This window comes from Rhipicephalus microplus, chromosome 5 (genome assembly GCF_043290135.1).
Source record: "Rhipicephalus microplus isolate Deutch F79 chromosome 5, USDA_Rmic, whole genome shotgun sequence".
Lineage (NCBI taxonomy): Eukaryota > Metazoa > Arthropoda > Arachnida > Ixodida > Ixodidae > Rhipicephalus > Rhipicephalus microplus.
In genome coordinates this window covers 45,786,615-45,810,224 of record NC_134704.1, presented here as the reverse complement: position 1 = coordinate 45,810,224, position 23,610 = coordinate 45,786,615, and the positions used below count along the sequence as shown (strand labels likewise).

The following is a 23,610-nucleotide window of genomic DNA, read 5'->3' as shown; positions in this document are numbered from 1 at the left end:
TTGTAAGGGGGGGGGGGAGTAGAAGACGACCTTTCCAATTTGTTGTTTTATTCTTGGCGAGACTCTCTCTACAGACGCACGCACAGTTTACGAATGGTGCAGAGAATTAGGCGGGCGGATTAAAGAAAGGAGAAAGCACCGTTATTACGGAGAGAGAGCCAAGCGTACGCTACGAGCGAGTCCCGATGCCCCGGGCATGATTTGTGGTCTCGCGTGGGAGATGGCACGAATGATTTTACTACGCCAAGATGATCCACGCGCACAGAGGATGCGCTGCTGCGGGAACACCGAGGCCTGTGGGAAGCGCGACGTAGAAACAAAAACAAACAAGGCAAACACCGCGGCTAACCGAGATGGAAAACAATGGATGCTTAAGCCATGCACGCGTGTGCGTTTTGTTTTCATTGCTGCATCCGCCGCGTCGTGTTATGTACGCTTGCCAAACGCGCTTGATTTTTGTGTCCCAATTAGCGGGGTGGTGGGGGAGGGCCCGTACGCCCTCCCGGCCACAGACAGCCGGAATGCTTTTCAGTGTGGACCAAGGAAGAAGATGCCGTCGACCTTGGGAGCCGATTTAGATATGGCCTCGTCACGGCACCTCGTTTTTGATCTTCGCATACGACGGGAATGGAGCATGGGTGAAGGCATATATCACTGGACGCAAAGCGAGAGAATTTCGATACTTTAGACGTGCGGGAAGCCATCTTGGAGGTGAGGATAGAGACGCTAACCTTTTACCTCGTTAACTGGTACAGACGCTGATAAAGAGATAAAGGCGCCTAGATCCCGAATGGGAATATATGAGAGTGAGGGAACAAATGTAAGCTGCCACACATACGTTAGAAAAGACATGGGTTTGCCAATTTTCTATAGGAAATGACACGGACATAGCTAGGAGGGGAGGTATCTCCCACCCCCTCCAGCGATTCCACTGGAACTTCATGATAAGAACAAACTAGAAGTTCTCTCTCAAGTCGTCTCTGTCAACGAAATTGTCAGCATCCGCGTGGGAGCACCTTGCAGCGTCTTCCTGAGGGGTGACACTTTTCAGGACCCTTGAACAAATTTCTTCGTATACCATGCCGTACTAGATTAAAATCGCTGATAACTCCGACTTGAATGTACGGAATCAAAAGGCGCCAAATACAGCACTGATTGCACGAGACACTGCTGCTGATTGATTTGTGGGGTTTAACGTCCCAAAACCACCATATGATTATGAGAGACGCCGTAGTGGAGGGCTCCGGAAATTTCGACCACCTGGGGTTCTTTAACGTGCACTCAAATCTGAGTACACGGGCCTACAACATTTCCGCCTCCATCGGAAATGCAGCCGCTGCAGCCGGGATTCGAACCCGCGACCTGCGGGTCAGCAGCCGAGTACCTTAGCCACTAGACCACCACGGCGGGGCACGAGACACTGCTGCTAACGAGCATTGACGCCACGGTCTGAAACACTAATCACACACTGAAACACTCGTGAGTCGACTCACGAGAATGACTCCGGCTCAGATCGAGCCATGAGTTTGAGTCTGAGTGAGACCCAGAGAGAGTAGTATTCCGTTCTGCGAGTCTGAGGGAAACCGATTCAGAAGAATTTTAATGAGCTTGAGTTTGAGTGAGCGTTGTTGAGGAAAACTTTGGTGAGTGCGAGTATGGGCAAACCGTAAGGACAAACTATATTTTGTAAATGAGCCTGAGTGAGCTCGATGAGGGTGGCGATCTGGGCTTTTTGATACATGGTAACATGATAATTGATGTGGTGTCTCGTCTCCAATGTGTCTTCTTTTGCCCTTGTACTCAGACTTTGCTTCCATCGAGTGCAGCTTCACTGTATTTGCCACCTATGGCAACAGGCAGTGCTAAGGTTTTTCTGCCTGCTGCTCCCTGTATATTGTGATCGCGCGGTAAAAAGGGGCAGGTGTCCTCGCTCTACCCTGCACAGTTTCGTAGTTGGGTGCGGTGGAACCTAGCGCACACTATACCGCTCCAGTTGTGACATTCCTGGACACGCCGTTACGAATACGTGGTACTAGTCACGATTTTAGGGGCCCGGGATGTCGTGTGCTCTGGTTGTATGCTGTCGTAGTGGCTAGGCGTAACGCAGCCAGAATCAAGCTGTAGCGTATTTAGCGTGTGCTCGCGCCAGAGAGAAGCCTTCATCCTCTGGTTACGCCAGTGCCTTGATGATCATATTGAGTAGAGAGTACTTTGTGGGTCCGGGCTGCCATGTGTTATCGTCGCTTGACGTAAACCTGGCAAAATTACGCGTAATAATTATAGCAAAAGAGGAAGCAAGCGAGAAATACAAAAAGAGGAATAAAAGGCAAAATAGAAAGGAAGACAGATATAGAAAATAGAAATGAACAGAAATAATTCAGGAACTGGGAAACAGTAAAAGAAAGAAAAACAGAAGGTGAGAAAGAGAAAACTTAAAAGAAACAAGAAAGGCTGCCCAGCTCAACGCTTACTTGAGGCTTGAGCATAGCTAGAGCGAAGCTGGCTCGATACTTTGAAACTACATCCACATGTTAGAAAATAGTATTCGGTGCTGCTGAATATGTACGTACGCATTTCGGTAAACCCTTGTTTGAAATGCCCAGGTTGCTTTGCGTGTGGATGTAAGACATTAACGTCGGCAAGTGGTTGGATGTTTTGTTAGCTGCATTGAAATACAATTTAATAAACCATCAGATACTACTGAGGACTCATTGGGCTATATCAAATATGACGATTATTTTATAATATTCAGAAATGGGGCCTTGAAGTTGGGAATTTCTCGTTTGTCAGGTTTGGATGAATTCGTTCCTGAAAATGTTACACCTTGTGTGGCATCTCAAAAGAAAGAGAATCGATCGTGCCGCATCACACACAAAAAAAAGAAAGTAAGAAAGCAACAAAGGGAGACAGCAAGAGTGTTAGCGGATATACACGCACTTATTTATACTTACAGGATAAGACGGCGCTCAATTGTGAACGCAACACTTCGAAGAGTCGTTTATGGAAATAGGTCGAGTGCGCAGTTGGATAGTACCATTTACATTTCTAGATATGATTAAAAAAAGCAGTGCATTACGGACTGGAACGGGTTACTGAGCTTTAGAGCCTGCATAAAAACTCACTTGTTGCATTATGTTGCAAAGAGACAATGACTTAATAAGTTGCGTTATACATTATACTCTTAATGCCATGTGCCTGTTGCTTTCTCTGGTGTGCCTTGCGGAAGTTTGCAGCTAGCCTTACGGATGCTCTTCGGCCACTTCACTGTATACAAAAGGGACACCCCGTTTGTTTGTACTGACGGTGCCATTGTGTTTTGTAAGATTATGTAAATTTCGATGATAAATGCACACTTATGTGGTAGTGAGCTTCCGACACCGGAAAGCACTCGCGTTGTGCAACGTTAGAAAGAGAACAAATTGAATACAACAATAGTTGTGAGTACCATTGATCTTTTGTAGGTTGCTGCGTGACATCTAGGCGTGCAGAGAAACAAAAAAGAACAATATCACTTCAAAAAGTAACAGCTGCTAACCATAGAATGATTGTTTTTGAACAAAGGCATTCGTAAGTAAAAAAAAACACCGATGATAATGATACCCCCTAATGAGAATTCTCAGCGCAGCTTCGGGTTGGGGAAGGACTAACTGTGAGGCTTTGGCTTTCCGCAATGTTTCAACTATGCCGTAATCATAATTTTTTTAATGAGGACATTATCCCGCTATACCATTATTCATTTCTGTGTGGATAAGACAGATGCGCGCTAAATATCTGTATGTATCACGTGCACACTGTTGATGCTGCATGCGGCCGTGAGCCCTTTGCAGTTGTTGGGAAGTATCAAACCACACACTCGCAGCGCAGCTGATATCGCGGGGGCACCAGTCGTTATTTCACTCTTCTACACAAAGACCGTTTAAATACCGGTGCAGAGGTGCGTAGCCATTTGTTTGGGGAGGCTACCTGCCCTCCCATATCAGAGTATGACGTACTCTGAATCGTTTAACTTTTTTTTTCTAAACACAACGCCATTTCTGGCCGTACATGGTGCATGTACAGGGTCTTCTTCAAAAGGAGTTTAAAACCGCATCATGGCCCTGTGGCCGAATATTTGACTGCCACGTAGGGAGCGTGATTTCAAATCCCATTTGAAAGTGGATATTTTTTCCCGTTTTATTTTTTTTTCTGTTTATCGCTTACACCACCAAATGCGATGGCGACGCCACCCAACGCCGAAACGTGGGTCTAAAAACTTTGTTAAGAAAAAATTGACAAAATTAATAGTTGCTGATCAATAGAAACAGGTCATCGAACGCGAGCATATTAAGCTAGAAATGTCATGTACGAAAGCTAACCATCACCAGCGCCTATCTATTTAAAGGAAAACAAAACCACTTCATTCTGCATTTAACAAGCCCCTTTTGTTTCTTGGCTTGATTTTAAAAGTTGGAATCTATTTTCATAAAAAAGCACGTCTTTAGTTAGGTCAGTTAGGAAAGTACGGGATGGGCTGATTCACCTATGACAAAATCCAACCGTGGTGAATATAAGCACAACACTGTGTGATTGCACATAACTCAGTTACTATAGATAACATAGCTGACTTGTCTAAACATTTATTTCTTTACGTATACTGAGTTATTTTTTCAAACTGAGTTAACTTGAGTCGCTTGACGCATCCGTGTTGCTGAACACTGTATACTGTGTAAGTTATCTGTTGCGTGTCAACCTCCATTTGCCCACTTCTTAACTGACGGTGTCGTACAGTGGAGTAGCTAGAGGGAAAGAGGGCTAAACCTTTCTCCGGAATTTTAAAAATTTTGCCTGTTTCCACACACACACACACACACACACACACACACACACACACACACACACACACACACACACACACACACACACACACACACACACACACACACACACACACACACACACACACACACACACACACACACACACACACACACACACACACACACACACACACACATGAACTTACATAACGTATGGTTCAACTTCCCGTCCCCCCATCCCCCCCAAATATATCTGGCTAGCTACGCCACTGGTGTCATAGAATAACTTCTTTGGCTTCATTCCGGGTAAGAACCGGCAAAGTCTGCGACACCCGATTTTATTCCTTATATAGGACACTATTCCGGCACCATCTCTGTCACACCCCTGCAGTTACTTTTTCGTTGCCTGATAAGTGACGGCGAATTAAAGAGACGCTAAAGAGCGAAACAACTTTTCGCATATTAGGGAAGTAAAATTTCGCAATCCCGAAAACACCACTGTTACCGCGAGCAGAGACATCATCTTGAGATTCCCGCAACAAACACCGTGACGTCATAAAATTTGAAGGTGACTACTGGGTCCTAGGTAGCTTCCAAAGTGCGTTGTTATCTGTGGGTGCCATATATACTTAGCATACGAATTTTCAGAAAATTTCGTCGAGACAATATTTCAAAACTATAAAAAATACATTTCGATATTTCTTACGTCACGCATGGAGCTTAGTGTGCGAAATTTAACAATGAATCTTCAACCTTAATTTCCTCCGCTAATAATGATTTATGACAGCGAAACTTGTATCGTTAGAATTCTCAGAGTGCAGTTTATCAATCTCAACCAAGTCGTCGTTTCTCTTTAGCGTCCCTTCGAGTTCAATTCTCTCCGTTTCCCACGCGCTGCGATGCTGCTTATCGTGGTATAGAGGTATACAGCGGGTCCCGAGCAAGGAGGATTAAAAAAAAAATTGCTGGAGTGAAAGTGGTTGCGCAGAAGCAAAGCCGTTCCTCTGGCAAGATGGCAGCTGTGGCGGTCATCTTACTAGGGGCATGAAAAAGCATCACCGTTCAGCGATTAAAAAACGGGGCGTTACCCTCACACGCCCGACGAGTTTAATGTGGGAACTCTTTCGGGCCATATATTGCTCCAACTGCGCCTTACAGTTACTAGTTTTTTTTTTCTTAGTGAGCCTCTAATTGGAGGCAATGTTCTTTAAATATTAAGTCATCCATACTCGTTTCTATGTGTTATTTCGTCGGGAACAACTATCTTTCAATATAAAGCTAACGCAGAATTTACATAATATATCAAAGCCACCTGATCTGTAAGTGGACATCATCAGAAAAGAGCATGTTTCCACCATCTTGGCAGTGGCAAAAGCTGGCTTCACTTCTACTGGCAAGGCATTGCGGGAGCTTCCACTTCAGCAATTTTTCTTTAATCCTCCTTGGTCTCGAGTCGTTACAGGGTTGCTACTAGTCACAGGAGAGAGTGCGAAACAAGTCAAATTGTATAGGGACCGAGTTGCGCGTCCATTACATGGCCCGTCCGACACGGCGGCTGGCGTTTCTGCACTGACCCGCCAGGCTGGCTCTCAGCGGTGCATCGCTGTAGTACACGGCGTGACCACCGCCGCTTCGCGTTCAAAATCGAATGAGGCAATGCCTTTCGGGACGTCGCAGGGGGCGTGTTGGCGATGATTCGGTTGCGCCGCCATTTCTTTTGTCCGAGAGGCTCGTCGACGCAGCCACCATGCGTGCGTTGGACGGCCGACTCGAAAGAAGGATGAGGAAAGGGAGGAGGACGGGATGCCGCCGCAGTTTACGACACTGCACGCTCGGCGGACGTACTTACGCAGTCTGGGGAGAAAACAAAGGACGGAATCTGGCTGTCGCAACGAGGCGAGAATCACGAGCGCGCCGCGGAACGCGGTAGCCGTCGCTTTTATAGCGCGGCGCTTTACATGAGCCGTGGCTCGTGTGACAGCTCCATCTCATCGCCAGCACGTGGCGACGAGAACGTGCCGAGAGATTAGTTCGGGTTCCCTGGATATCTTGGTACATCGACATCTCCGTGAGCATCGCGTTGCGATGCGATGCGTTTGAGTGCGGGGAAAAAAAAATACGTGAGAAGTCAGTGGCCTTAGGTGGCCTTCACACCTTGTCTGTCTGTCGCTTTCCACACTCCGTGGCGTCATCTTGCTCCTTTCGTCGCTACTCTTTTAACATGCTCTTATAATTCAGTTGTATTTACACTTACGCAAACACCTCGAACAATTGTATGTCCCTTTTTTTTACATTAATAGAGGCAAACAATGTGTGCTTGTATACTGTTACATGCGTCGATTTGACAATGTATTGCTAGCTTGCACATGCCTGTCAATTGGTGTTTGTTTGAAGCCTATAGTGAACCTATTTAGCATCGCCCTAGTTAAAAGAGAACAATATATCATAACTGTTGAAAAAGTACACTGTCATTATTAAAACCGAGAATGGGTCAACTGGATTTTTTTTCTTCTACAATCAGTCTCGGTTCGTAAACATTAAGCCTTTTCAATGTTCTGTATGGCGAGCCTCAATGTTCAATATCAAGTCTGTTCCTTTCATAATTAACATAAATGATCTACCACGTAATATTCCGGTTCTAATCCGCATGTACGCTGACAATTGTGCTTTACCGTATATACGATTTAAAACACTAATGATCGCATCGTTAATAATTACTCATTTGCGTCAATTCAATCATAGTTGGACACTTATCGGATGCGAATTGTCTTCCGTAAAGCTGTTCATATGCAACGTCCTGAACTTGATCTAGCTTCTTTTAGCTATTCGTTTCATGGGTCACCTGTACAGAAGAAAGCTATATGCTGTCTATTGTTGAAATGACAGGTATTTTTTCCCCATTTTTCGTCTTCATAATCTTCCGGCTTACTAGTCTGTGTTCTCGACTTCACGTTAAATTTTCAAATTTTCTGACGTTCTCATTGATTCTTCAAGATTTCCTTGAATGATCAATTACATCTCACTCTATAAACCTACACCAACCACGTATTATCTCGGGGCGAACACGTATCCTTTTAGTCACCCAACTAGTATACGTTCAAATGAAATTTTTGTCCACACTATTGAACTACGGAATCTTTTACCCAGCCATGTTATATCGTTAGTCCTTGCTGAATTGGTTTTGTATACTAAGAAACATTGATCTTTATGTTCAATTACATTTGTGTTGTTTTGTAACTTTATTTTTATACCTCCACTCCCGCGATAAACCTCCAGGCTTGTAGTATGTTTAAACAAAGAAAGAAAGAAGCAAACAAACAAACAAGTACATAAATAAAGAAATAAATTGGCGCTTGATTTGTCTGATTGAAGTACGCGTTGGATTCTTACTAAAGTGTCTGGTTTTTACCGAAATGGACGTTTTTTTTTTTAAGGGCAGACCTTTAAGCCCGAAAACATTTGCATCGAAAGAACAAAGAAATTTTACTGCATTTGTTATGTTCACGACGTTCAGCATGACGTTTAACTTGGGTTAATTGGTTTGTTCTCTGCAGTTCCGTTCATTCTCTGCAGTTGTCATTCCTCGTCATGTGTTCGCATGGAGCTCTGAATCCATTTCTTAGGGCCAGGACACCGAATGACATCAAATGAAATGAGCCAGTGGAAAAAAAAAAACACCAACGTAAATTGCGGTACAACTCTGCGCGTTTAATAATCTCGTGTTTCGTTTTCATTACTTTTGTTTTTGCGTTGCGCTACTCGCGGTAAGCATTATTTGCTAAACAATTTTGTTTCTACTCACTTCTCCTTTGCTTCGTTCTATAGATGATCAGGATTACGACAGGCGCGCCAGTGCGAACGACTGACCCCTCGCGATCGAATTTAGACCGTGATAAAAGGTGATAACTCTACTTGACGACAAGTTTGTTGCATAGTCTGTAGCCCTTTACACGGTCACAGCGTCACGTGTGCATCGCTCGAGTGAACGTAAAATCCGATTCTTAAAAAAATAACGAAGCACGTATTTAACAAATTCTACCAAAACTGTAGTGGCTGAAACTCAAGGAAGGGAGGGTAGAGGGCATTAAGAAACAACGACAAAATTTACAACCGTACACTTTTTATTTAATGGCTTTATAGGATAACTTGTACTGGTTTAGGTCAGATAAATATTAGCACTGCCTTCAGTATATATCCAATTATTTGATTCGCGTATAAGCAATTGTGTACCATAGGAAAGTACATATATTGAGGCACGAATTAAACAGGAAACTGCAGCAGCCAGTATTATGAAAGAGCATCTGTTTGAGCATGTCGGTAATTCATGTTCACTTTTAGGGCACACATTAAGAACAAAAACAAGGAGCAAGCGCTGTATCTCCGTCGTTCTTTTCCGTCTTATTTGTTGCTGTGCCCTGTAAAAAAGATGTAATCGGTCGACTACCGTTCCGACAGGTTGGCGCGAAGATTCGAAAAACTACAATCGAGAACGAAAGATTATATAAGAGCCTCATAAAATCGGGAAGTTTTCAGTCGTAAGCTGTAATCGGCTTACATGGAGGCATGTGCACTCGGAGAATGCCAACTGTGGCCTTAAATGGGGCTGTGGTGGGGATTATGGCGTCTCGTGGAGGCAAGAGGAAGTCCTCTGGAGGCGAATACTTAACGCTCACTCATACGCACATGAGGGCTGAACACGTGGTCACTGGATACTGCGGTCGCCAACAGAAGCAAAAGTACACCCCGCCCCCCCCCCCCTTTTTTTTTTCCACGCGCAAGCGCCCACGAACACAATCCGAACGAAAGTGGCATACAGTGAACTTAATTACAATTTTTCAATCAGTGCGTTAATCTTTCCTTCGTCTAGAGAAAAATCGACCATAAAACAATTAGAGATACCAGACAATTAGCGCTTAGGGCACTACAAAAACAAACACCCGAACAGCGTCAATTTTCTGGGGCGACGCGGTCCCTGCATTGGATCGCGTGTGAGAACTGGTGGTATTAGCAGCTATAGTAAGACAGTGCTAATGAGACGTCCCCCACGGTCTATGCACTCCACTGCTGTAGCTGCCTCTCATAAACGGTGAGAACAATTTCTAGAAGCGCACGTTTCAAGCGATAAATGATTACCCACCGTTGAAGCTGCACACTGTCAAAACGTTTGTCTGTTTCGGAAATCCGGCCAGAAAATATGGGAGAAAGGCTACCCTCAAACGAGGATGCACCGCGTTTTCGTGCTTGTTTAAAATCCTAAACGTATACGTTGCTGGGGCTGGTAGTAGGATACAGTTACAGGAAACAGGGTATAGTTCGCCGATTGCATGCATCGCGTAGAAGTGTCACCCAAGCTTCAAGCAAGGCCCAGCTTGAATAGGGGAGTCCGAATCTTATGTCTAGCTGCTTGCTGTTCACATTGCAAGCGCGTTTTAAGTGTCACGGCCGTTTTCGACATACGAGAAACGTCCCTGTAGGCTATCGAAAGAAACAAAGAAAGGAGCGTAACGTAAACACGACTTCGTATCCATCGACGACGCGTGCAAACGAGTCGACCCCCGACGACGACGTCCTGGCACAGCGCAGCGTGCGTTCGCTTGTCGCGACGTCTCCCGCCGCGCACGCGAGCGTAGTATAGCCCTCAAGTACGGCGTCGGATACCCTCTTTCGCGCATCCGCCGGACAGCGGTCGATGAGTCGCTCACGCCGATCGCATCAGGGACGCGTCTCTTCTGCGTGCCGGCGCGGCAAAAACGAGGAAACAAGCTCGCCACCGGCGTCATGCGGCGGAGGCCAACTTTCTACTCGGTTTCCTTTCCCCTGCGGCGTGGCTGCAGGGGCGGATGATGACCGCCCACTCTGCCATAACGGGTCGCCTGCCTCGGGGCAGCTGCGGCACCTCCTCGCCCGCAACCCTCATTCACTTACTGTGCTCGCTCACCTTCGCACCTCTCGCTTCCACTCCCCCCTCCTCCCATTTCTTGCCTTTACGAAGCCACCATCAGTCTCGATTGAAGTATGCAGATGTACTGTGATCCCTGAAAAACTAGAGGGGAGTCAGGAGAGAGAGAGAGAGAGGAGTGTTCTTTAGACGGACTACCCGAGCTCGTCGCAGAGACTTGCTGGTAACATCTTGTTGTTTTCGCTCGGCACCCATAGGTAATGGAGAGTGAGCGCGGAAGAAAGGAGTTTGGTTGCTTTTCATACTTTTTTCTTTCTTTCTTGAATAGAACGGTGCAGACGAAGGCACGCGAGAAAGAGGGTGTGGGGTCTAGGGTTAGGAGCTCTTCCACCTTCACAATCGTGGTACGCCACTCATGCATGCGCGTGGTTCTTTAAGGCTTTGGGGGTATTGCGCAATGTAGGACAGAGGCAGCTGATTGGCGGCGCCAGGAATGCCGATGGTCGGGTGTAGCTCTATAAAAACGGAGATGAGCCACGCTGTGGAGTCATCCGCAACAACTTGCCTCTAGTGCTTGCCCCTATCTCCCGATTCGCTCCCCGAGTGCCCGACTCTTGCAGACATGCACAAGGTGAGTGCGCCAACCGGAAACGACAGGGCGCCGACGACACCAGGTTCCGTTGGATTTGAAAGCCGCCACCCCCGGTTCTACGTGGTTCGGGACCTTCCTCGAGAAACCGCGCTCCTTGGGATTACGCCGCGCGGTTCCCACCGGCCGCGATTCGTCGTCGTCAACGCGCACTGGTCATGCGCGGTCATCATTCTCTTCACTCATTATCTCGGAACCTTTACTCGTGGTTTAGCCGCATTACCACCTATGCTCCTCGTCATCCGTTTCACTTAAGAAACGTTCGCATACGTTTTCGCGCCATATTCAGTCAATCAGTGTTTCGGAACCTTAGCCAGTCTACTATAGGCTTTAAATGCAGCCTTCATAGCCTGTTACCGAGTATCTCTAAACCATACTTAACGAGTAATTGTCACTGCGCTGACGAATCAGCTTGCATCCAAGATTTCATTTCCTAGCCTACGTTCAGGCGACATTAAAACTTGTCAAGTGTGAATTACCGAACGAGTTATTGTGCATGCGTGATATTACTTTCAATTGCATATGCATGTTCAATAGTGTATTGATCGCCTATATTTATTGCCATCAATCGCGTCTGTAATCCGCATTGGTATTGAGGTAGACGATGCAAAGCTATACATTCAGGTTTTATTAATCTTTCTCACAACTTTCTTAAAAACCACGGTCCTCCACGAAGTTTTTATTCATGATGCTGTTGAATTGTGTGGTCACACTGTATTACTTATTCTTTGTCTTATACCAAAGTTGTCGTAGAAAGTCTAGCCAGGTCTCTCATTTAAGGCATCAGTGTTAATACTTCACTGACATATTGTTACACCCTTGCGAAGCACAAGCTTCACAATAAATTGTAAAAACCTGTACTGTCACTTGCCAGATTACTAGACACAGCCTTGTCGTCACTACTTTCATACTTAACTTGAAGATGCGTTCACATAGCGCTTTCACATTGTTATGGAGGTGAAAAGAATTGAGTTAACGCTTAATGTTAAGCCAATCACCCGCGGTGTGCAGCCGCTGACTGCAAACGATTAGCTAATAGCAGCAAAGAGAGGTCAGGTGATTGCCGCAAAGTAAACCCCACCGTCAAGGAAAGATGGATTCGAGGACGTCGAAGACACGGACGAGGGCGAAATTACAACTAAGTTGGAAGTTTACGCTCGTCCGTGTCATTTGCGTCCTTGTCTAGCTTTCGCGCAACCACATTTCCTTGCAAATACGAACCAACAAACCCTGTAGAAAGCTTTGTTAAACGCCACCTTTGTAGAGTATGCATAATTGTTTTTCGTTGTCATTTCCCTTTGTTAAAAAAGAAGTCTCGTAGAAACGGTCAAACATCTATTCAAAATTAAAAAAAATGGTTCTACCATATCCTGAACAACAAAACAACATTGTGTTTCTTTGACAGAATCTTGCGCAATATTTTTTAAAACCCTTTGTAATAGCCCACAAGATGGAGTGTACTTGTACGTTCCAGTTAGTCACATTCATTTATTCAGTACGTAATCTTTACGAATTGTTCTACCTAAATGTAGCAAAACCATGCGCTAACTGCTCTCTACGTTTGCTTTCTTCCAGTTCGTTATTCTCCTCGCCTTCATCTGCGTCGCCGTAAGTAGTCCTGTCTTTTTTATTCAGTGTTCCATACTTTGAGTTACTTCATGTTGAAACTAATTTCAACATTGGACTAAATTAAGCTCATAAGTTAAGATAATGCGATAATACAACAGTTGATTAAGAAAAAAAAAAGAGTAGAGGTCGGAATGCAGAGCATGCCTCTAGCACGCTGCTCTTCATCGTTGTGGGGACAAAGGTTGAGTAGGCGGTAGAGAGTGGTATGATGACAGGTGACTATGATGTGGTACAACGAGTTACAATACTAAACATTCGTAGAGGAAGGTAGGATGGCAAGTGACCATGGTATAGTAAATGAGTAACTTTACCACACACGTTGTCCTTCGCTAGCATTTGTACTGCGTTCAGATGTCTTCACAGCACAGAAGATGCTCTATCGACGAGAATCTCAGCCTGTGTCATTCATCTATCATACAATTAAATGTCCTTAGGTTTGCCGCCTATGGAGGACACATGAAAATGATAAAAATGCGGTATAACGAATAAGCACCATATTGTAACATAAAAGTTAATGATGTAATGACTGTTAATGTTATGATTAAAATAAAGAGAAAATATTCTATTATAACTGCGCAAATGCGTAGTGGGGTTAACTGAAGTATGCAGTGAAGTCACGCGCGTTTCTAATTATGGGGTTCCTGAATGGTAACACATACGGGAGCGTTTTATCTTTCTTATGTTTATCTAAATTTGTGCGCAATTATCGCCATACTCTCAATCGTAAACCTTTTTTTTTCTAAACACCTTACACAGGAAACACGTTGTTGTAACTATCGCCGTAATAGCTACGCCAGAGCCTAAAATGAATGATAGCGAAAACGTCAACAGCTAGCGTAAGCAACTACTTGCTGTGCTTGATAGGTGCGAAGTCCCTCACTGAGTAAATGCTTCAAAATTATTATTCGAACCAATACACAGGCAACATTACGTCGAGAGAACGCACAGAGAAGACACTACTCATGCGAGCACACTTAGAGTTCCTTCAGAGTCATTTTCGAATACATAAATAAGCAAGGAAGGCTGATGGGCAGCTCGCATAGAAGTAAACCAAAAAATCATCCTGTTTTCCACCCTTCTCTGAGACATTGGGAAAGGAGAATAGAGAAATGAGAGAGAGCGAAGGGGAGAAGTAAAAAGAGCAGTGAACTGATTGATACGTGCTGAACTGCACCATACGTATGCAGGAAGCGATAACTCAAGAGCGGTTACCTCAGGAAGAACAAAAATACTTTTAATACCTCGTTACACAAATCAATGAATTCAGGAGACATTTAGGCTAAGGAAAGCATAGGTGAACATTAGCTGTTGTGTTTAAGAGTAGTGTTGTATTATGGGGCTAGTTGAAATAAAGTGCGCGAAAATTCACCCTTTCCGGTGGTGGACGCTCACTAACTCTCAAAGGAATTTCCATGTACAGAAACACATAATGAAGTTGACGTGGAAGCGCCTCCCGTTTCAACTCAATCAGCACTGGACACGTTATTCGGTGGTTGGACTGCAATTCGAATCAGTGATCGGTAATTCGAATCAGTGTCGGAGGCGTAATTCGCCTACACTACAGATAACAGTTAATATCCCCTAACTCCTATGCTTACTTCCACTGACCTAACTGTCTGATCGATACATTTGTTTGTGTCTTACGAAAACACGAGCTCGTAGAAAAAAAAAAGCCACTCCATTCACTTATTGTCATATGGACTGATAGGGAGCGATGATGGTCTTGCAGTACCTTCACGAAACGCGGCTGATCGTTTAAAGAGCTTGTCTTAGAAGCATAAGGAAAGCCCGATAATTGCACACACTTTACTGAGAAGCCTTAGTAGCGTTAGTTTGGGTGAGTATAGCAGTTTGTGAGGAACATGCTGCAAAAAGAAAAGAAAGTAGCAGCTGCTCCAGTCACCAGGTGAAGCCGGTTTGGCGGAACTATCGAGTCATTTGCGTATATCACGGCATACCGGCGGAGTCTGCTCTTAGACCTTTGACCGGTGGTCAGACGGCTGGAGCACCGGCGAAACCAGTCTGCGGCACTAATGAATCTGGTAATTCGCGTTACTGCGTGCACGTGACTCAACGCGCGTCCTTGCAAGGTTTAAGTCCTTCATTCGCCATGCTGTGCACGTGCAGTGGTTACTTCGTAAATGAAACCAATGACCGTCGTTTTTTTTTTGGGGGGGGGGGGAATCAGAAAAAAGATAAAGTTGCGAGAGACGCAGGTTGAATAACTGGATTACGAGCCGTGGTAATGAAAAAAAAAGAATTACAGTTCGGGGACCGACTTCAGTATGCTGGCTCACTGCCACATAGAAGAGGGGGGGCGATTGACGGAAAGCCAGATAGGTTAGCTAGCCTTTATCTAGAAAGACGGAGACGAAGATAAGCAGCAAAGCGAAGAGAGATTAACCAAGCGTATGCCCGGTTTGCTACCAAGCACTGGGAGAGAGATGTATATAAAGTGTGACAACAGGGACAAGATCATGACATATTGGAGTGAGCACACCAGTTCTACAAGCGTCCCTCTGTCTTTAGACTTGACGCTGGCAGATGGGTTAGAAATCCAGACTGTTTAGATTTTTAACCTACGAAGGCGGATAACCGGCGTGAAAGAGATGGACCGTTGTATAGGTCTAAATGAATCACGGGCATACTCTGCACGGGAGCGTACACTATTTCACTGCAGGGTGTACATAGAGACGATAAAGCCCTTCTCGCTGAGTGCTCCTTACGCAGTGTCTCTTTGTACCAATTAAAATTTAAAGCTTTACGAGACGTTTGAGCACCAAAAAAAAGTTTTTGCCAGCGCAGGAACCAGATCGAAAGCCTTGCTATGTGCTTCATTCATTCTAACCGCTGTTCTTCCCCTAAATAAAGAGAGAATACAGGAAAGACAATGACGTTAAATAAACTTTGACCCGTTCGCTACACTACACGTGGGGAAGGGTACGAGGAGGCAAAAGGGGAGATAGAGAGAGAAACGAGTAGTGCACGGAATTAACAATGCAGATGCATGGTGCAGTGTATCCCAAACGCAGTCGCTTAAGTCAGTAGCCTTCAAGTTGACTTTCTTTTCCTCAAACTTTCGCAGGCTGCGCAGAGGGGTGGCTTCAACCCGGTGCAGGAGAACTACCCTCCGATCCCGTACTCCTTCAACTACGCCAGCCAGGACGCCGAGGGCTCGCACACGCGAGAGGAGAGCGGAGACGGCAACGGACGCGTCACGGGCCGCTACACCATGACGCTGGCCGACGGCCGCACCCGTACCGTCAGCTACACGGCCGACGAGAACGGCTACCGCGCCGAGATCGTCACCAACGAGTTGGGCACCGAGTCCAAGAACCCCGCCGACGTCGTGATCCAGTCTAGCGCGCCGACCGGACCAGAGGCCGCCATCGCCAACGAGGGCAACCGTCCCCGCGCCCCCGCCGGTCCCAGGGCGGGCTGAGCCGAACGTCTCACCCTTGAAGCGAGCTTCGCCTCGGAACACCTCCGCTTCCCCGGCGTGTGATTCCGTGTTACGACTACGGAAAGACCCCCGCGCCAGGCGAGAGCGCCAGGCGCGTTCCCTGTCGCTCTGCCGGGCGTTGTAAATTTTTCTTCCTCCTTCTCGGTCGTCCTTTCTTATTCCGTCCTCCCACGTTGTCCCGTGTCTGTTGTTCGTGTGTCACCTCGACGCCCTTTTCCTCCGCGTGTTGAATGTGGGGTTGGGTATGCGTATCCTTTGTACTCGTCGCTTTTCCGTCGTCATTGCGAGTGAAGAAACCTCCCCCACCTCTGTTTAAAGCGCGCCAAAAGCATCGCTCCGGGTTTCGAACTGCCGCTTTCTTTCCTAGCGACGCTCAAGGACCTGCTAACGCGGTGTGGGTGCCACGCTTGCCTTGCTATGGAAGCGGGTTTCCTGCCTGCCGCTTTGTCTAAAGGGTGTCAGCTGCGTTGCTTCGTTGTCATGCGGTGATCGAGAGTGACCGCTCCTTTTGTAGTCGCTTCACATACCCTTCCGATCACTCCTACTCGTCTCTTCTTCATTCCTTCATTACAGCACGTGCCAAGGTGCGCGGTATCAAAGCTGCCTTTCGTGTTGCGCTCATGAGTGTTTCGTCTCTCACGTCTCGTTTTCACCATGTCATTGCCGGCTGCACGAGACCGTCGTTTGTCCTGTTCCCCGCGTCTTTCACTGCTATGGATATATTAAAAAATAGTCCTACGTCTCGAATTGGGTTGCCTCTTTTGTGTAACTTTTGAGCACAATAAAGAGTGGTACTCATGTTCCACTTTTCTGGTGTCTTATTTTCTCTCAATCGCTAAAAGTCGAGGGATCGAGTCCCGGATGCTTTTTGACAGAAACGAAATGCCGAGAAGACCGCGTACTTACATTTAGGGGCCCGTTAGGATGCTCCTAAATAGTCTCTGAGAACATAAAAAATGATAACAAAAGAGCGCATTATGCTCTATTGGCGTTTCTAGTTTTCCCGGCTCATTTCGTGACGTCAAAATGAGCGACAAACGTGACGTCATCAAGGCAAATGCTCTCCATTGGTCCATACACGAGAAATATCAGTTTGAACTGCCTACTACACAGCTTAGTCACAAAGCCACCTACCCGTTCTTCATCTCGCGCAGCGACCGTGCGCGATCAGCTGATTTCGCTTCGTTCTGTGTGTTTCCGACTGCGCAAAAGTAGATAATAGTATGAAGCCGACAAGCACAAAATCTTGATACACTTAACGCTTAGTGCTGCTTCGTGCACGTGCTTTATGAACAAAAAATAATAAGTGGCGAGGAGGTAGCATCGCCAGCAGGAGGGTTAGTGATGCTAAAAAGAAACTGCTCTCTCGTCCATGGACTCGGGAGATAATTAGGGGCCCTTTAAACAAGCGCACATGGTCAAAATTTACGGAGCCCTCCTATACGAGGTCTCTCATAATCATATCGCGCTTTCAAGACGTTCAACATCATTTATTCTATTCTCCTTGGTGAAAAATAATTATTGCCAAATCAGCGCACCAACTTCGTCACAGTAGAAGACGACAAGATATGGTCATCAAAGAACTTATCGTTAATAAACGACTGCATAGTGCGCAGTGCCATTACAAGATACGCTATCCTGTGATCCTTGTTATCTCCAGAGGTGCCAGAAGAACACAGTACAGCTCGCTTGAATTCGTCACATTAATATCAGTAAACTCGCATTCCCGGAAAAGCGAACTTAATTGGGGCTATCGGCCATTTCTTACTTTCGATAACAACCTTCTATATCATGAAAGAACAATGTGTGGATGAATGAGGTTCAGTGCAGAGCACTTTGGGAGTTTCCAGCACTGGTGGTTCCAGCGACTCGTAAGAAGATAGATCACATTTCTGTCAGACAAATGAGGAGGAGGATTGAAAGAGGAAGGACAGGGAGGTTAGCCAGTTCTCAGACCGTCTGTTGAAATTACCAAGGGCTGTACTTGCGAACCAACTGCGGCTACCGCTTGTCGACAAACAATACGAATGGCAAAGCTATGCCAGTAATTTCAAGGACCTTCTTGATTTTGCAAATTTATGTTTCACATAGATGGAAGAAATACAGTGCTGAGATATCCGCTGAATTAATTGAAATAAAGCTATTGCGCTAAAGAAAATGAGGTACGTTGCTAACAATGAATGCATGATTTTCTTAAAACAACATATTTTCTGGTTCCCACATAATAGATGAAAAAGAGAAAGTATCCTATAAAATATACGAGTGAACGTTTCTATACCTGTGTCGGAATTTCCTAAACGTCATAAATTGAAGTTCTATAACGGAAAAATATTGTTAGAAATTGAAGCAGTCACCTCAGCATTACGACTTTTCTTTTTTTTCAGAACTGATTTTTCTTTCAATATTTCTGAAGACAAAAGACTGATGAACGACAGGACAAGCCGCTTGTACTGCTGTTGCAATGTTTCCCGTCTTCACATTGAGCTTGATAGATTTCTTGAGATAAACGTCCGCCACATAGCCCACTTGTCCATCTTCGGGCGTAACCATAATGATATTACACTTGCAAAAATCCTAAACACAACTCTGCGCAATATACCGTAGTGAAACATATGTGATTAAACTGATGCTTAAAGGAATAATGAAAGAAGATAATTTCGAAGGCTCGTTTTCTTTTGTTTGACATAGCCTTAGTGAAAAGCAGCAGCTAATGAAGCCAAGGAGACCACAGTGGATGTCAGTTGTACTGTTTCCAGTGCAGTGAAATAATAGTGATATTTTATTTATTTATTTATCGCTCCTGCAGGCCATTATGCTGGCCCCTGCAGGAGGGGCAAATACAGTGACAAGGCATTCACAAAAAGACTAACAATGCAAGAAGAAAAACGTACAGTGCAAGACGCATGGGATTCACGACACAATTGCAAGAAATGTTTAAACACTAAATATTAGGAGAAGTGGTTTTCCAATTCTTTCGTAAAGGTTTCCGATTGTATGACGTGAACAGGTAAAGAGTTCCATTCTTTTATGGTGCGCGGAAAAAACTGTTCAGGTGAGATTTGGTTTTGCCGAATCTAGGCGTGAGAGAAAAGCTGTGTCTGTGTCTAGTCGACCGTGTGTTTAGGGGCACTAAAATATGAGGCTTCTGAAGGCCAATTTTCCCATTTATTATGTTGTGCAGGAACTGTAGGCGACTAAGTTTACGGCGGTGTTCTAGTGAATTTATTTTATTAGTAAGCATCAGAAGTGAAGGGGAATGTTCTCTTTTGTATTTTCCAAAAATAAATCTAACAGCCTTCCTCTGCACACGCTCCAAATTCATGGTGTCTTTTTTGGTGTAAGGATCCCATACAACCGCTGCATATTCAAGTTTTGAGCGCACAATTTCATTGTATGCCAAAAGCTTCGTACTCGCCGGAGCTTTGCTAAGCTTTCTTTTCAAAAACCACAACTTGCGCAAGGCTGAAGAGCATGTAAGTGATATATGATCTGACCAAGTAAGTTTGTTATTAAACGTGACACCTCAGTATTTATACTGGTCAACCTCGGTTATTATGGTGTCGTTCAGAACGTAAGAAAATATGCTAGGTCCTTTTTTTCTTGTTACTCTTTCGTGTTATAGATGTGAAGGAAGTAAAAATACACCGAACCTCGAATTTTCTCGTAAGAGAAACAGTAATTTAAGTTGTAGTGGTGTATTCAAGCTTGACAATGTCTGCAAGATCTCCAGCATATCACCTCTTCTCCCGGTTTGATAATTAGCCACTCCGTAGAATAATTACACCATTCGTACTCATCCATTTCTAGAAAAGTACGACCCATGACCCCTCGGGATTGGCGACAAGAAAACATTTAGCTGAAAGCAGACATTGCTACGAATATTGCTAGTCTTATAATATTTTTTGAGGTGTGACGTCACAAAGCCGTGATACGTAGCAATACGACTGTGAGTGATGCTGTAGGGGAGGGATCGGGAAACTTGGACCACCTGGGGTTCTTTCATGTGCACCTATATTCAGGTACACGGGCCTCAGGCATTTTCACCTCCATCATCCCGTAACCTTCGATTCAGTAGTCTAGCACGATAACAACTAGACCACCGGATTACTATAGCGAATCATTTCGGCGAATGTTGCACTCGTGAGCGTCAATAAGAGTTTACAAGCAAATCGCAAGGAAAGAACAGAAGTAAATGATATGCAGGGATTTTAACCAGCCTGAGAGGGCTTGTATGCTTATACCCTAGACAGGGGAAAGGGTTGGGAGAGGTTTAAAGATAGAGCAAGGAGAGAGAGCACGCACGCAATGTTTCCATTTCCTCAGGCACCCTCTTTCTGTACAGAGCCCTGTGTTAACTTTCATCGGAGCTGCCGGTGCCTGCCGTTTGACGCCGAACAACGGACAGCATGTTATTGGCTTAGAGGTGGCGTAAATTAAGCGCGGTGTTCAGACAAGTTGCGCTTATGGCCGTGGGGTGCCGCGACACGTCCACGTTGCTCACCGGAGAGTCCGCTAACATTACACAGTAGCCCCGCTTGAGCACACCAGAATCATAACGGGAGAGAGCCATCACATTTAATCACGCGCACTTAAGGCCATTGCACGCGCTGACACAATTTCTGCCCCTCTTGTCATTCCCCCCTGTGAGGAGATGGCAGAGTGCTGCCTGCCACCTCCTCACGTTACTTTCCTCCACGTTACTTTCTCTCACCTCCTCACGCTCATGCGAGGAGAGAAGGGAGAGTTGGCGCGTGCGCACCGGGGGAGTGGACGCTCGCCGAGGGACGGACACAGTCTCGAGCAAACGGTGCTTTGCATCTGAAGGAAAGATGCATTCTTGGAGAGCCCGAGCTTTAACCCGCGTGTACCGATGATACGAAGGCGAGAATGCATCGTAACCACTCGTTTACACAGGCACGTTATATGAGCATAGCATAGCCTTGTTAGTACAGTATAGCAGGGTGGTAGGAAAGGGAGGTTAGAGTGACAGAAAGGATACAGTAACGCCAGGCCAGCTCCGCACTGCCTTCTGCTTTGGCCGAAGGTGCACCAACTTTTGCTACTTTGTGAACTGACCGGCACATTTCACGTTGGGTCTTCGTGACCATTTAACGTGGAGATTATTTAAAGCACCATAGTAGCTCGACAATGGGAGAGCATGTTTAAAAAAAAAAGTGGTTAACAACTTAGAGTACTTGCTACTCTACTATGGGACAGCATAAAGACATCACTTGTAGGCCTCACGCTCGATGAGGCCGTGTTCTAAACGATGAAGGACAGACTCTTTGCCCAAAAATGTATTAGAGCGTTACTGGTAGGATGACTTCCAGTTGGGCGTGTTGGTAAAGGTTCACGATGAAACAAGCGCTAAAAATACACACACTCAGAGAGGACACGGACAGGCGCGTGTCTGTGTCCTCTCTGAGTGTGTGTATATTTAGAGCTTGTTTTATGATGAGCGTTACTTGTGTTTAGAAATAGTGGGTAACAATATAAAGTACCAGGTACTCTACTATGGGAGAGCTGAAAGTCGTCCCGTGGACCTCACACTTGATGAGGCCATATGGACAAAAACTAAGCTTCGAATGAGCTTAAGAACAAGCGTTGGCAATAGTCACTGTAATTAGGAAATGACAACCAGGTTCCGTCAATCTGTTTGTTTAGAAAGTGTTGTTAATGTTTAAGAGTACTTGATGTTCTTATATGGGAGAGCAAAAACATTGCCAATTTCAGTCTTTTTAGACAAACTTATTGTCACAGACGTCAATAAAAATTCAACAGAACATTTTCTTGATTGATTAATATGTGCTGTTTAACGTCCTAAAACCACAATACAATTATGAGAGACGCCGAAGTGAAGGACTCTGCAAATTTCCACCACTTGTGGTTCTTTAACGTGCATCCAAATCTGACCACACGGGTCTACAGCATTTCTGCATCCATCAAAAATGCAGTCACCGCAGCCGGGATTTGATCCCGCGACCTGCTGGTACGTCAGCAGCCGAGTACCTTAGCCACTAGACTAGGACATTTTCTTGTTAGACATTAACGATGGTGAGAAATCAGATGATGAGAAATCGATATAAAATGGCGTAGAAAGAGCAGGTACACACAACCGATCCCTCGCCACACATCCCCTTCAACGGAACCGAATCTTAACCATTGCTCTTGTTACATGCTTCACATGACTATCGGCGAGATTGATCTGCTGACACGAACGGCTCTCCAATCAATTACATCACGCATATTGGTTATCTCTGAAATAATAGTAAATCAAAATAGAGTGCTTTGTCTTCTAAGTCAAGTTCTTGTAATACGAGCTCTTCATGTGAAAAACTAAGGAGAGGCCAATCCCGTAGGGATGGGCGTTTCTCCGCTAACACCATACCTACGGAAAGGACAAAGCGTGCAGTGGGCGCCGGTGTTTCTCCCAGAAAAAATTGCTGCTAATGAGCAATAAGGCACAGAAGAAGGGTTAACGAAGGCAATTTGCGGCATTGCACTTATTGAGGGTACTTTGACAAGGCATTGGTGGTGCGCAGCCTGTATCCGGACATGAAGAGAAGGGCGCTTGAGATCCACTAACGTTTTGGGTAACTGCGTCGGAATCACTTGGTCTGAACGCAGCTTACCATACGGTTCTTGTTCCTCTTCTTGATCCCTACATGCCCAGTTTCAGTTCCCTATACAGCGAGAGGGAAGGGGGTTACATCATGTGGGGAGGGTGTAACAGTGCTATGCACAATAGGAACGGGCAGTACCAGGACGCCACGTATCCTGAAGAGGTGAAAGCATGAATACGCTCCGAAGATCTGAAAACGTAACGAAGGGCCATCCAGCGGCTTGAGGAGGCTTTGGCGAAGCAACGGAGAAAAGAAGCCGACGACCCGTCTAACAGGCGCGGAGGCACCCTAGTAACTGTCGCTTAGTCGGAGCACAGCACGCTCGAGGTCTAGGCTCTGAGATTATCGGATTATAATAGCCGTAATCCTAAGATAGGGAACATTCACGCCCTGCGAGACCGGGGACTTCGTACATGCCGGATGTATAAATAAATATTTCTCTCTCTCTCAAGCTCCACCAACGCCCTCAGCTATTTGTTGGGCCAACTGTTGCCTTCATTTTTTAATGAATCGGTGGCGAGCAAGGCACCATAACTCTGCAGGTACATTTC

The 23,610-nt window shown here is 45.5% G+C and overlaps 2 protein-coding genes across 5 annotated transcripts in view; one reads left to right on the top strand and one right to left on the bottom strand.

Annotated features, from left to right (window-relative positions):
- LOC142817763 (uncharacterized) overlaps window positions 1-23,610 on the bottom strand; it is a 379,761-nt gene that overhangs the window by 333,572 nt on the left and 22,579 nt on the right. The window lies entirely within an intron of this gene.
- On the top strand, window positions 11,187-17,241 carry LOC119174626 (cuticle protein 10.9). Its single transcript, XM_037425615.2, has 3 exons — window positions 11,187-11,326; window positions 12,920-12,952; window positions 16,059-17,241. Exons 1-3 carry the CDS (start codon window positions 11,318-11,320, stop codon window positions 16,413-16,415), a joined length of 399 nt encoding a protein of 132 aa, XP_037281512.2. The 5' UTR covers window positions 11,187-11,317; the 3' UTR covers window positions 16,416-17,241.